Here is a 15,330-nt window from a genome sequence, read left to right as displayed (position 1 = left end):
GTTGAGGGGGTGACTCCATGGGGGCTTTGGGTCCTGGCTGCTCGGGATCCTGCAGCCGGGGGTAGGGATGCCAATTTTAGTTGGATGTATTTCTGGAGATTTCATCACATGACATACTCTTTAATTAAAAATGAATCCTTAATTCCTGGAGACTCCAGGCCAATCCTGGAGGGTTGGCAACCGAAGCTGGGGGAGGGCAGCCAAGGGACGCTAGGACCCAGCAGCGCCGGCACCCAGGCGGGCAGGCGGGGAACTCGGCGGCGCTCGGACCCCGCGGGCCGGGCATGCGCCGGGGCGGGATTGGCGGCGCCGCGCGCTGCCGGCCGATAAAGGTCTCGCGGCGGCGTTTGACGTCACGCGGAGTTAATTTTAAACCCGGACAAGATGGCGGAAGGGGACGCGGCGCGGCGCGGCCAGCGAGCGGGGCCGCCAGGTAACGGGCGCCCGGGGCTGGGCCCGGCCGGGGGGTGGGGCAGCGCGGCGGGGGCTGCCCGGGGGTGGGGGCCACAGGGCGCCCGGCGTGCCCGGCTGCGGCCCGGGGGTGGGGGCAGGCGCGTGTGCCCGGCTCCGGTTCGTGCGGGAGGGGCGGCCCCGTGTGGCAGGCTGCGGGCAGCGTATGGGGGGGCACCATGTGGCCGGCTCTGACTAGTGAATGGGGGGGGCTTGCCCGGTGGGGGGGGCACAGTGTGTCAGGCTGTGGGCAGTGTAAGGGGGGACAGGGGTGGCACCGTGTGTCAGGCTGTGGCTAGTGAATGGGGGGGCAGGGCTTGCCCGGGGCAGGGGGGGTAGCAGCACCATGTGTCAGGCTCTATCTAGTGAAGGGGGGGGGCAGGGCTTGCCCGGGGCAGGGGGGTAGCAGCACCATGTGGCAGGCTCTATCTAGTGAAGGGGGGGGCTTGCTCGGTGGCGGGGGGCACAGTGTGGCAGGCTGTGGGCAGTGTAAGGGGGGGCAGGGCTTGCCCGGGGCAGGGGGGGTAGCAGCACCGTGTGGCAGGCTGTGGGTGGTGCATGGGGGTGGGTGGCACAGAGTGGTAGGCTCTGGCCAGGAAAAGGGGGGCAGGGTTTTAGTGCATGGGAGGATGGCACAGAGGGGCAGATTCTCGTTAGTGGATTTTGGGGTAGGCTGTGTGTAGTAGGGCCTGCCCAGCACATTTTTTTTGGCGGGGGGTGACTGGCAGGGTCTGGATCCATTTGTGTCCTGTGTTGGGTGGGTGGGTGGGTGGGGAGGAGAGCTGCTGCTGGTAGGTGTTGGAGCTGTGTTCTGTAGTGGCGGTAGCAGTGCTGCATGGGGAATCTGCTGATTGGAGAGCAGTACTGGCGGTTCATTTATGCTGTGACCTACTTTTAAGTAGAACAAAAATCCTGAAGTGCCAGTTTTATCCCTTCCAACTCCCTCATTTGTTGCTTCTCAGCTCCTTCCCCTCCATAGGGAAAGATTCTTTGAGCTTTGCCCCCGTGTAGATAGTTACTGTGATGAGTCTGGAGCAACACACTGTGTGTGCATAGAGGGAGTTGGGTGGCAACACTGAATTGAACTGATAACATTTTAGTGACCTCACCCTATGCTGCAACGTGGTTCTAACTGGCAAGTGACCTGGGGACCTTGCCTTTGTGTATGTCAAGATAAATTATGTGCATAATTGTTGCCAAATCTCCCAGGGAGAATAAATTTGTAATACTGTACCACTCTGTCAATAAACCAAGGCAAATGATAGCATTTGGATACTATGATGGGAAATGCAGAAAACATAATATAGATAAAAATGTTAATCCATGTAAAACCTTAATGACTCAAATCCTAAATGATGGGAGCAACTTATTTTCTCATTCAAATAAAACCGACACAGCCCTAGTTATATGTACTGTGCTTACTGATTCTGTTCACAGCACTTAAAGTGGGCTCTGGTTATGAAATTTTACTGATCAACTGAGAAGAGAGATTGTGAAGATGAACTAGACTTTCCTTGCCCCCTTACAAGAGTATGCTTGTATAAATATGCTGCTTGTCATGGAAGCAGATTTGTACACTAGAACATTGATGTTCTTCTTGTAGCAAATCCTCTCTTAATAATGGGACCTACTGTCTTCAAGGGTTTGCTACTTAGACTCATATATATTTGAGTCTAAGGTCATACAGTATGGCTCAAGAACAAACTGAACATTTGAGAACATGTGAATGTCTGATTTGAGAGCTAGAAAGACAGGCAATGTTTTGCTAAGTCATAGGATCTTGGGGAGTTAAAATATAATTTAATATCTTCAGTCGAATGTTGAAGTCAGTACTTTGGGCAGACTTGCAACATTTTGTAACTACACTGTTGCATGATTCTAACATTTAATTTGAAAACCACATGGTTGAATTCAGCATTAACCAAAAGCTGATTGATAGATACCATGTGCTGCCATTGGTTAGTGGTGATACAGTAGTTGCTAGCCCACTGGATATGGAGACATCTCGGAAGAAGTAGAAGTTGGAAGTTGCAGATCAGGTACTCTGCAAACCTGTTGAAAGGGGGAAATGATAACAAAATGTTTAACGTGGGAATATCTGAACATTTTTGATAATGTTGCTGCTTTTAGTAACTTAAAATAGTCTGAAGATCAAATGCCAAAGATCTGAAATTACTTACGTTTTGCTTTTCCAGTCGTGCTGAACTTCTTTGACACAGTTCTCGTGACTTATTTCAACAGCAAATTACCAGTTTGTGGATGTTTCCTAGCTTTTTATAGGTCAAAATAAAATCTGTAACAAGTGGCCTCACTGTGACAGCGTTCTCATAATAAAACAGGAACACACATGTCCTCTACTCCAAGTGAGAACATAAGTCGTCATGGAACTACCTTAGCAAGACATCTACTTTCACCTTAAATCAGTGCTTAGCATTGGAGGAGCTTTCTGTGTCTTATGTACCATCATGTAAAGCACATTGGTAGAGTCATAAAATCTGGAGAACAGGAGGGAAATGTAATAGGATAGGTATATAGAGGCTGTTATTTAAAGGGAGTTAGACACCTAACACCCATTGATTTCCATGGGCGTTAAGTGCTTATATACCATTAAAAATCTGGCTCGTAACTTGTCTCCTGTGTCATATACACCTTTACGGAACCTAAACACTTTCCTTAACTTACAACTTTTAATGATATTGTTCTTCCTCATCAAAAATCTATATTCGTTCAACCAGTAATTCTGTCTGTCAGGGTAAAGTGTGCTGCCTTCAAGAAAATAGGGAAGGGGTGGTCTAAGGAAAGACTAGACAGACTCAAATACCATTGACTCCACTGTCTTCTCCCTTGCATCACTAATGTTCTTAATGGCAACATCTGAGCTATTTCAATCCTGAAGCTCACTTGATCATACTGCCAGTGCAATAAAAATGGTGGCAATGAACTTCTGAATTACAGACTAGTATTGGAACAAAACTAAATTCACGTTCTTCTCACTTTGAGTGAAACATAACTGTAATCAGTTTTGTATGACAATCACAAATTGCAAACCTTTCACCAGGGTTAGGGTAAGAGGAAAGAAAAAGTTATGACGATGTTCATATCCTTTGTCAAAACACACTAGACCACATCAAAATCTGATTGCTCAGTTCTGAGCAGTCACGGACATAGGACAAACTCCATACTTAAAAGATACCACCAAAGCTGTTCCAGCTTTGACTGCTCTTGACTGTAGTCCCTAGGGCTAGCTTGCCTTTATTATATTCTATTCAGCAGTAAAGCAAGGAACTACAGTTAGCAGAAGACTTGAGGCCTAATACATAATCTATAGATCAGGCAAGATGACAGATGTCTTATACTTTAGGTCCCAAGTTAAGATTTCCAGTCACTTAAAATATTGCACTGTAACAATAAACATGCAGATTTGCTGTGTCTGTTTAACAACCTGAACTTCTTAGAATGATTTGCAAAAGTTCAGAGGGGCAGTATCAAGTTTAAAATCCAGAGTTTGAAGTGGTTTACATTCTTGCTTGCATGCAACACTGTGTGTATGCATGCGTGTATACACAGTGTTGCACTGTGCACTTGCAGTTCACCAACTTGCATGCATTTCATTAAATCCATCCTGGACCAACATTTTAAACTTGATTTACTAACAGTTTAAATTATTAAAAAAGATTTCTTAATCTTTTCTACTTCTTATTCTTATTGTCCAAGCTGAGTGAAATCCCCAAAATAAATCTGGTTCTTGTTTACACCATGCTAGAATTCTTGCAATCCGAATACTGTAGAGGAATTTTGAAATACCTGCACTTATTCTGACATCTTAAACTTCACGTGACTTCTAAACAGTGCAATGAAGAATTCTGTTTAGCTTTTTTGTGAAAACAAAAAACACTTACATAAACCAACATCTGAGTTTGAGCTGTCTGGCAGTGGTGCCTCTTTCCCGTTAAAATGAAAATATTTTACCCTAAGCATTAATGGATCATTTTCCTCATATGTTCAAAGTTTTGCCGTAGTCCTGCAGTTGAGTGTCAGTGGAACTCTGCATGGGTTTGCCCACGTGAATCCAATTGCAGTATTGGAACTTATGCTTGTAACATGAATACTAGAGCAAACTAATCTGTTCTAAGGAATGGTCTCCTTTTATGGATAAAAGCAGGTTAATGATATTTAAGAACAGTATTTCAGTTAATTTTTGTCGTGCAGTAGTCTGAAAGGAGTAAGGGTATCTGTACAAATAGAAATAACTCAGCTATAGTACTTGGCAACTAATTTCACAGGAAATGTTTTTGAGTACTTATCGAGAGAATCAGTAGCTGATCATATCATGCTTCAACTGTATGACTTCCTTAATATTACTGTACTTTAATAATAATTTCCTATTAAGCTGAATAATTAACATTACACAGGTCTGCAAGTTTAAAGATATGGAAGATCTTGGGGGGTTTGCAGAAAACTCCCAATATGTTTCACTATATTGATTTTTTTTTTAGAGATGTTCAAAATAAAATCAGAAAATTTTGTTTGCATTGTGTAAACTGGAAGTTTCCCTCATTCAATGGCATGCAGATTGGGCCAGTCACATTTTATAATACCTGATAGCTATCTGCAGTATCTTAAAGGGACCCTCAACTCAAACTTCTTGAAATATACTAACTTTAAAAACTCTCCCATGTCTGATAGATTTGAGGGCACTATTTATCTAATTTAAAAAAAAATTCTGGCAACAAGGGAGAAACTGACTGCAAGGGGCACAGGAAAACTGACTTTATACAGTGCTTTCATGCACAAAGTAAAGAGACTTTTTTTTTTGCTTTCAATTACTGTAATCTTGGCTATTAAATCCAACTAGTCAGTGAAAACAAACCTCATTATTTTCAATTGGTATTTCTTTGGCATCGGTCCTATAAATGCTTATATGAAGTGGTCTATGCAGCACTCCCACTGTCTGATCCTTGCTGTTTCATTCTGTGGACCACCAGAAAGTGCCAGAGAACACAACTTAAGAACCATTGTCTTGAGAAACTTTTCAAGTTCAAGTGCAAACCATGATAGCTGTCACGTGCCTAGCAGAGAAATTTAGATGATCGTTATTTTGCCACTGTGCACAACCAGGTTTGTGTAGCATATACACTTGCTATCATTTTTTTTCAGTGGACCGATCACATTTTAGTACTAATATCCTGTGAAATCCTGGATTGGCAAAAAAGTCACTTCAGAAGCAAATATTTCATCAGACTAGCTATAATATATATCTATATATTACACTGACTTTAAGTGGGGAACATTGACATCTGGAAAACCAACTGTTTTTCAAATAGTGGCTAGTAGTGGGTAGACGCAGGTAATCAATTTAAAGTTGTATGTAACACCCACCCACTCTGGGCCACACACAGAGAAATTGAACATGCTACAGTCTTAGTACAGCTGGGTCTTCTGGTTCATACAGTGGAGGTATATGCTTTTAGAACTGGAGGTCCCAGGTTTGATACCTGCTGCTGATGACCCACCCAGGGGTGCAGTGTTGGAGACGACAAACTGCCTGAAAGTTCTCCAAACAGAAAGCTAGCCTCCTTAACTTCCAAGTCAACATTTCCTGTTAATACCCAAAGTTTTTGTATGGGTTGTCTATCTGAAATTTGTCAGTGCTCATGGGAATGTTTAATCTGACCTTTGAAACTGGACTAAAACAAGATTCTCTCCGAAAATACATTAAAAATGCAGTTGACCCTCCCACTAATCAATCTCAGATCAAATATTCTGAAGTGCCTGTGTATCCATGTAGCCTCCCTTGATATTGGCTAGTGGTTAGCTGCTATTTAGGGATGGGAAAAAATTAAACGTTCAAGACTGTTAAGCTATTCAGGAGCTAAAGGGCAATCCTGCAAAGAGTAGTTGGGGAAAGAACACTTTCTTACTGCTATTGAGTGAGCTGCAGAAAGTAATTTGGTAGTCATGAGCAGGCACACTAGAAAACTGAACATGTAAAGTGCTATGTAAGTGCACTATTTGCATCTGCAAAATGCCTCACAAAGACTAATCCCGTGAGGAATGTAAATACTATCTCCATATTATAATTCAGGGTATATAGAGTGTGGAATGGAGATGGTTTTGGTGACTTATTCCAGGCTACACAGGGAATCATAGGAAGGGACTTAAATTGTAACCCTTGCATTTTTTGGTCTCTCTTGCTCATGGCTTGCTCTCTGAAAGAGGAATATTTTGCTGTTTTCTCCTTGTCGGATGGAGACTTCCCTCCCTCCCAATCTCTGATATCTTTTCTTTTCTCTAGCTGTCCTCCCATTAACAACTTCAGTTTAATATTTTAGCTTCTACCCAGAGAATGAGCACATGGTTGCTTTAATTGCTGTTGCACAACTGACCTGGAATGTAGCACTGCTGCATGGCAGGATGGCACTTGCACATCACCATTGATCTCCGTGGATTGCTCTTCAAGAACTGGAATGAAAACCAGAATCTGAAATTCAGCCTGAGTCTTCAACTTTTCTTCCTTGCGTGTTTGCACAAATAAAAAATCCATAGATCTACAAAATAGGTTTCAAAGTGTGGGCATAAACACTGATATAAATCAGAACTAGCATATAATTATTCAAATATAACTGGGTTAAAAAAATAATTACGTAAGTGATGAACTATGCTTAATGAAGTGACTATTCGCCAAGATGGTCAGGGATATGACTCCATACTCCAGGTGTCGCTAAGCCTCCAATTGTCAGAAGCTGCGACTGGATGACCGGATGGATCATTCGAAATTGCCCTGTTGTATTCGTTCCCTCTGAAGCATCTGGGGTTGGCTACTGTCAGAAGACAGGATACTGGACTAGATGGACAACTGCTCTGACCAATATGGCTGCTGTTATGTTAAGTCTTACTGGTGCAAAATTGTGTAAGTGAAATCAGAATCAGGCCCCAAAACATCTTCAGTAAAGCTGCAGTCACACACTAAGATGGAAGGAAAAAGTAGATTAACGTGACACTGTCTATTTTAACCGTCTGCATTGTATAAACAACTTCTTATTGATATCAGGAAAATATTTAACGTGTATGTTGGCACAGTTTGTACTGCATGACTACCAGTAAAATGAAACTTCATTTTCAATCAAACTGTAAAAAGTGTGAGGAGAATCCTATTGAAATAATGTTAACTCTGTGTTCTGTGATACAGGGTCTGCATTTTTACACTGCACGCTCCCAGGAAAGTTGTTCTCACTCAGTGATACAGTTCAGTTTGAGATAAAGAAGGTGTGGTGTGAAGTGCAGTTATTTTAACCCTGTATGTAAGCCAAATCTTGTTAGTGCCCCCTCCGAACTCCTGAGGGGCTGGCTTGTACCACTTACATCTCATAACTTCTTTCTTGAGAGTAGGTAAAAAGATAGAGAAAGAAAAGTGGCTCTTCCTTCTACTTCTAGCTTGTGGCTGTTGCTTTCCTGAATCTTTTTAAGGTATGTCTACACTGGCAGAGTTACAGCGCTGGCTGTTACAGCGCCGCTCAGAGCGCTGAAGGGAAACTGCTGTTGTGTGTTCACACTGTCAGCTGCCTGTGCAATAGCATGTTCACACTTGCAGTGGTATTCAGAACGGTGCACTCTGGGCAGCCATCCCACAGAGCATGTCTTCCCCTTCTGCCACTAGAAGTTGTGGGAAGGCGGAGGGGTCATGGGGCATCCTAGGTCCTGTCCCAATGCCCCGTGATGCATTGCTTCTCATTCCAGCAATCCCTGTGCTTCCATCCACATTTGTCGCCGTCTTTCAATGGTTTGTGTACTGTGTGTTCTGCCTCTTCGGTCTGCAGGAATGGATCCCACGCTGCTGACCAATATGCTGCTCGCTCTGACTAACATGTCATGAGTGGCAGTGGAGTTATTCCTTAAACTACAAAGGCAAGAGGAGTGCAACATTGATCTCGCCATGTGTAGTAGCTACAACATGAGATTGCTTTTGGCATTCACAGAGGTGCTGACCACAGGGGAACACTGCTTTTGGGCTCAGGAAACAAGCACTAAGTGGTGGGATCACATCGTCATGCACGTCTGGGATGATGAGCAGTGGCTGCAGAACTTTCAGATGAGGAAAGCCACATTCATGGGATTGTGTGATGAGCTCGCCCTAGCACTGTGGCGCAAGGACACGAAAATGAGCGCTGCCCTGTCGCTGGAGAAGCACATGGCAATCGCACTGTGGAAACTGGCTACTCCAGACTGCTACTGATCAGTCACTAACCAGTTCAGAGTGGGAAAGTCGACTGTTGGACTCGTGTTGACGGAAGTGTGCAGGGCCATTAATCGCATCCTGCTCTGAAAGACCATGACTCTGGGCAACATGCGTGACATTGGACGGCTTTGCACAAATGGGCTTCCTAACTGTGGGGGGGGCGATAGATGGGACGCATATTCCAATTCTGGTACCAGACCACCTAGCCATCAAGTACATTAATCGCAAGAGGTAGTTCTCAATGGTTCTCCAGGCGCTTGTGGATCACCGTGGACATTTCATGGACATTAACACAGGCTGGTCCAGAAAGGTGAATGATGCATGCATCTTTTGGAACACTGGTCTGTTCAGGAAGCTGCAAGAAGGGACTTTCTTCCCAGACCAGAAGAGCACTGTAGGGGAAGTCGAAATGCCCATTGTGATCCTGGGAGACCATGACTACCCCTTAATGCCGTGGCTTATGAAGCCATACACGGGGAACCTTGACAGCAGCAAGGAGTGGTTCAACAACAGGCTGAGCAAGTGCAGAATAGCTGTTGAGTGTGCTTTTGGCCATTTAAAGGCCCACTGGTGCTGCCTATATTGGAGGCTGGACCTGGCCGATTACAATATTCCTAGGCTTATAGCCGCATGCTGTATGCTCCATAATATTTGTGAAGGGAAGGGTGAAAGCCAGAGACCAGAGTTATTAGAGGGGCGCAGCGCGGGGCTATAAGGATCAGGGATGCCTTGAGGCAGCAATTTGAAGTTGAAAGCCACTAATTGTTGCAGTGCTCGGGAGTGCAGTTCTTGTAATGCTAGGAGGTGATTGTGATTGGTGCAGACGATGCACTATGAAGGTGTAAGAAAAATGCCTGTTGCTTTGCAGGGCTCTGTTTGCTTTCAATTAATGGGATAAAGATTGCTTTCAAACCAAAACAATTATTTTATTAAACAACTGGATTGGGGAGAGAAACAAAACACATCAGCACTGAGGGGGTTGGGGGCAGGGAGGGTCGCAGGAGGAGGTGGGGTCCCAAGAAGGTTAAAGATTTGTGTATGTCCAGGTATCATATATAACCTTCTCCTGTGCAGTACAGTGCAGCAGGTACTGTACTTCAGCAGGGCTAAACTGCAGAGGGATGGGTGTTGAGTGCAGTGGGTACTGGGAGTCTGCAGTGCTGGACTGTGACGGGGCAGGAGTGGAATGCAGCGGGTACAGACTGGAGCCAAGAGGTTAAGTGTGTTGGCGGTGTCTGGGGGGCGCATGGGAAAGAGTTTTGCAACAGCGGCTGCAGGGGAGGGTGGGCGTGGAGCTGCTTGGTTTGCAGCGCTAGTAGCACCTGGAGCGTGTCCGCTTGGCACTCCGTAACATTTAAGAGCTGCTCTGTGTCTTCGTTCTGGTGCGCAGTGTTTTCCTTTTGGTCCCTCCTCTCACTGTCCCGCCACTCCTTCAATTCTTGTTTTTCAGCCGTGGAGTGCATCATGACTTCACGCAGAAAGGTCATATCTGTGAAGCCAAAATGCAACATTTTACAGAAGCAGTATTGTTTGGAACACGCAGACTACTGATTTAAAACACTGCCACTATTCCTATACTGGTCACTAACTGGCTGACCCCAGGCAAGCACACTTGAGCCACAAGACACCCCAAAATGGTGAGGAGCCACAGGGGCAGGGGAATCAGTGTTCCAGGAGCGTACTGTACACTGGGCACGTGGCTCTTGGGGAGAGCCAGCACTGTAGGGGGGGCCCTTATAATCATTCCTGTCCCCACATTTTCCCCAGGCTGTGTTCATTATGGAAGATATCTTGCTGCTGAAGGTGAGCAGGGAATCAAGGGAGGGTCTTCTCCAAGACTGCGGCTTCCGCTCTGGCCCTTATGCGGCTCACCTGTGTGCAGCAATGGTGTTCCCCCTCGCCCCAGTGAGGGCAGAGTGGTGCGGGAAAGTTCCTCTTAATGGGGCAAGAAACAAAGCAGCTCTGCCAAAGAACCTGCGTCAGCAGATTGCCCAGTATCGCCATGAGAGTTTCCTGGAGAACTCAAGCAGATTCCTGTGAAGTGAGGGAGTCCATCAACAGCCTGTTCTGCCGCTCAGACTAGGCATGTGGTGGTACACGTATCATACAGACACAAGCCTGCTTTCTGCAACCCTCCTGCCCCAACAACTCACTTCAGCGATTCCCCAAAACAAAGCCACTTACCAGGAGCCTCCGTTTGCGCTTCGCCAAGCTCCAACAGCTGTGACTGGCTAGGCTCCTCTGGGGTAGAAAAGAGCTCCCGGCTGCAGGCATCTCTGACCTCTGAATTGTCCTCTGCCTCTGGGCCCCCCTCCTCCTCCACATCCTTGTCCAAGATTTCCTCCTCCAGACTCAGTCCACTCTCAACTGGCATGCGAGCCACTGAAGTATCCACAGTGGCCTTCTCAGTGGAGGTGGGGTTGCCACTGTGTATTGCATCCAGCTCTTTGTAGAACCGGCAGCTCATGGGCGCAGCACCGGAGCGGTGGTTTGCCTCTTGCGCCTTGTGGTAGGCGTTCTGCAGCTCCTTCACTTTGACCCTGCACTGCAGTGTGTCCCGGTCATGGCCCCTTTCTGTCATGCATTGTGACATCTGTCTGTAGGTATCATAATTCCTATGGCTGGAGCACAGCTGGGACTGGACAGCCTCCTCTCCCAAATGCTGATGATGTCCAGCAGCTCAGCATTACTCCAAGATGGGGATTTCCTGGTGCGTGGATCGGGCCTCGTCCGTTGGAAAGATGCGCTGAGACCACTGCATGTATCACCAAGCAAAGGGGACTTTCAAAATTCCCAAGGAATTTAAAGGGTGGGGATGATTGGTCACCTGAGGGCAGGGCAGTAGAGTTTAAATAGGTGACCAGAGAGGCAAGAGCAGGCATAGTAGGATACCTCCTGGAGGCCAGTCTCAGCTCTGTAATTGACCAGGGTGTCTACACTGGCACCGCAGCGCTGTACTCCTGGTGCAGAAAGCTGTACGCCTCTCATCGGGGTGTTTTTTACAGAGCTGCAACTGCACAGTTTCTGCGCACTAAGTGGCTTGGCAGTGTGTACGTCTCAGGAGTTATAACACAGAAAGCTGCTTTACTGTGCAGAAACTTGCCAGGGTAGACAAGGCCTTAATGTGGTTGGATTTGAGATTCCTTTGGTTTGGGGGTTAATTAGGAACAGAAGCATACAGTCACAGCACAGAGGACTGACCACTTGTGGAAACTCTCACAGTATCAGTTTCAGGTGAGGAGCAGGCAGTGGAAGCAGATGAATTTCAACAACTAATGAGCTAAACTAAACAGCTAACATCCTGCTTTCATGCATAGATCCTGACTCCCTGCAAATACACAGAATGGCACTGAGAATTTCAGCTGCAAAGCCTGCCATGTAGTCTTGGTGGCTGTTGTGACCAAGTATCTTCTGTTTAAAAGAGAGAGAACTTTTTCCTTGACAACATTTTCCTTACAATGTAGGCCTACAAAATACACTTTTAATAGCTCAGTACAGTAATATGAAGAGTTCTTGTTAATTGTTCATGTATAAAGTAACACCTGTTTCTAAATATTATATTTCCATAACATTAGCTTTAATGAGGTACTTCGTCTTATCACTGTTACTATTCTGTTGGTTGGAAGTGGAATTTAGATTACATTTTATGGGGTTGGGACGTTATTTCATGTTGGTTGTGTTATGTGCCCTGTGTTCTTAACTTGTAGTAGTGTTGTGGGGTTTGTAAGACTTGGGTGTCTCATTTACATTAAAAGACCACCCTGGAAGCGGTTCTGTCTGGGAAAGCTGTGCAGTTAATGAAATCTATTGGGTTCAAGTAAAATACAAAGTATTTAAAAGCAAGTATTGTCTCTAAATGCTAACAGGCTTTTAAACCTTAATTCTGGAAAGGTAGTTTCCTTAGATGTTACATAAGATTAACATTACAAATGTATAGCTTTATTTCTAAGATGCACATTTTTGTAAAAGTGCAATGTTCCTAAAGCTTCATACAAGAAATCGGCTAGTACTAAAAGTACTGTAGAAATAAGTAGTAATTGTGTGGGTCAGCTGCTGAATCCTTCTCACATGGCACATTCCTAAAGGTTTAACAGTGAAGAAAAGAATCTTCTAGTATAAACTGAGGTTAATGGTATTATACATGAAGTAGTATTCAAGATCAACTATAAAAACGGGCACACAGTACTCCATGGACAAAACTTAAAGAATGGAAATGGAGACATCTGTGGAGCATTCAGACACTACACGAGGAATCTTGATTGTATGAGGAGATGTATGGAGTGTGAAGAGGATTTAAGTTGGCTGATCTAAGGCCTTGGCTACACTGGTGCTGTACAGCGCTGCAACTTGCTGCGCTCAGGGGTGTGAAAACACCTCCCTCCCCCCCCCCCCCCCGAGTACAGCGCTGTAACGCGCCAGTGTAATCAGCGCCTGCAGCACTGCACGCTCGCTCGCAGCGCTGCACGCTATTCCCCTCGGAGAGGTGGAGCTCTCGCGGCGCTGGCGGCGCGACTACACTCGTGCGGCAGCGCTGTGAATCCCCAAGTGTAGCCAAGGCCTTATAGAATGTGAATAAGCAAGAATAACATGCCATTTAAGTACTTTGCATTGCAGGCATACCATTCTTTTGGTCCTTTTTGTTAACCAAATATCCTACTAGACTATTCTGTAGTACAAAATACATGATTAGCTTCCCATTTTTATAGAGCATTAGAACTGGCTAGATGTGGAGTTCAAAGAATTTAAAAGTAATCCATTATTATACTTGCTTGGGGTCCCTGTGTCAGCTCTGTGACTGTAATGTTTCTATTTCTAAAAAAGACCCGAGGAAACTGACCATATACTTTCTTAGATGCCCAAAATAAACTGGGGGGAAGTTTCCATGTATTGGTTATAGTGATATTATGGTCCTATAATAGTAGGTTAGTAAATCTTCAAACAGAAGCATGATTAAGGTGACTGTCCCTTCAAATGAAAACAAGGTTTTAAAGACTGTAAAGGGCAGTGACAAAGGGTTGCTCTGTGTATATGATCACTATATAGAAAAGTGAAGGTCAGAAATAATTACAGCAATATTAGATTAGAATCTCAAACTCACCTGGTTGACTGATGGAAAAGAGGGGAACAGTCAGCTCCTCTTGTCTTCCTTTCATAGTCCTTGCCATCTTGTCATTCTCTTCCACATTATTCATTCTTAAAAAAGGGTGTTAAAAGGAAAGTCTACACTTCAAATGATGCAGCAACGCAGCGACACTTGTCCAGCTGCAATTCTGTAGCGTTTCAGTGAAGATGCTACTACGCTGATGGGGAAAACTTCTCCCATTGGTGTAGTGTTAATCCACCTCCGCAAGAGGCAGTAGCTATGGCACTGGGAGAAGTCTCCTATCAACATTGTGTTATCTACACTGGGAGTTAAGTGTGTATAACACACCTGAGTGACATAGTTATACTGACATAAGTTGCTAGTGTAGACCAAGCCTAACAAAAATGTACATTGTATGTAAACATAAATTGTATTAGCGTCATCCATGCCACCAACTGTTTACAAAGTTGGTTTAAATTGTAGTGTAAACAGGACTTAATGGAGTGAAACTGAGATGATCCTGGAGAACTTCAATACCTTTATCATGAGGAAATGCTTCATGCAGGAGCAGCATAAGAATTTCTCTTTGCACCCATGTGGGGAAGCGTAGGGGACCCAGGAAAAGGAAATTTGCTTGTTTTGGCTGCAATTCTCTCGATCTTGAGTAGTCCTCTGGGAGGCCAGATTGATTTAAATCACCAAGTGGAAAGCCTCGATTTAAATAATCAACTTTAATCAGCTTTTCCATTTGAACTTCAGTTTTCTTCTAAAGAAAGGTGCAGTCTCATTAGTTGTAAATCGATGTTTTAATAGCTTTCTCAACCAAATAGCCTTTACACTAGATTTGGTACTTCTTTTTACTACCTAGGAGGATACGCTATAACTCTATACATTCATTTAAGCAGTTATATAGCTTAATATTTTCAGATTCTTAAATGTAAGTTTTCGGTATGTTAGAAAATGGTGAATGATATATTGCTCACTTACTAGATATGTAACTTTTTGCTGATGAATTGTCAAGCTGTGTTAAGATGCTAACTGTGTAATTAAATTCCAAACAGCATATAAAACTTATTTTTATTAAACAAAACAACCTTAAATGTTTTGAATATAGAAACTTCTCTTATCAAAATGTTTCACATGTACAACTAAATGATTTATTAAACAGGAGGATTAACTATATTCCGTGAATTAAACTCATTATTTCATCTTAGCCTGGGAAATTTTTCAATTATGCCTAAGTGAAAGTGATTGGAGCTTAAGTTCCTACTCACCTAAGTCTTTTGAAAATGAGACGGTCTCCTAGGACCTAGGTCACTTAGGCTGACCTACTGTGCCATATTTATAAAGCTTGACCTCAAAAGTTAGATGTTTCCCCAATTCTTTTGTTAGATAGAAAAGCAGCCTTTACCTCGTTTTTTTGATGAGACACTCGGGGATTCAAGAAAAATGTATTTAATAAATCAAAAACTCCAATTTAAATAAAAATCATTAACTTTTATTCACCCTCTTCTCTGCTGATACTGGAAGAACTTATGCTGTTCCTTCCAACATACAGCTT

At 44.2% G+C, this 15,330-nt stretch overlaps 1 protein-coding gene across 9 annotated transcripts in view; it reads left to right on the top strand.

Moving 5' to 3' along the window:
- The first annotated feature begins 247 nt into the window (after positions 1-247).
- ATL2 (atlastin GTPase 2) overlaps positions 248-15,330 on the top strand; it is a 56,725-nt gene continuing 41,642 nt past the window's right edge. For 8 of the 9 annotated variants that reach the window (XM_065589950.1, XM_065589946.1, XM_065589949.1 and 5 more), the window contains exon 1: positions 275-433. In XM_065589950.1, coding sequence (XP_065446022.1) covers positions 385-433 — 49 coding nt within the window. In that variant the 5' untranslated portion in view covers positions 275-384. Of the gene's footprint in view, positions 434-15,330 lie in introns of all 9 variants that reach the window. The other variant, XM_065589947.1, reaches the window with a different exon arrangement.

The sequence above is a fragment of the Chrysemys picta genome, chromosome 3, assembly GCF_011386835.1.
Source record: "Chrysemys picta bellii isolate R12L10 chromosome 3, ASM1138683v2, whole genome shotgun sequence".
Taxonomy (NCBI): Eukaryota; Metazoa; Chordata; order Testudines; family Emydidae; genus Chrysemys; species Chrysemys picta.
Note: the sequence above shows the minus strand (reverse complement) of the source record. Positions and strands in the feature narration are given on the sequence as shown.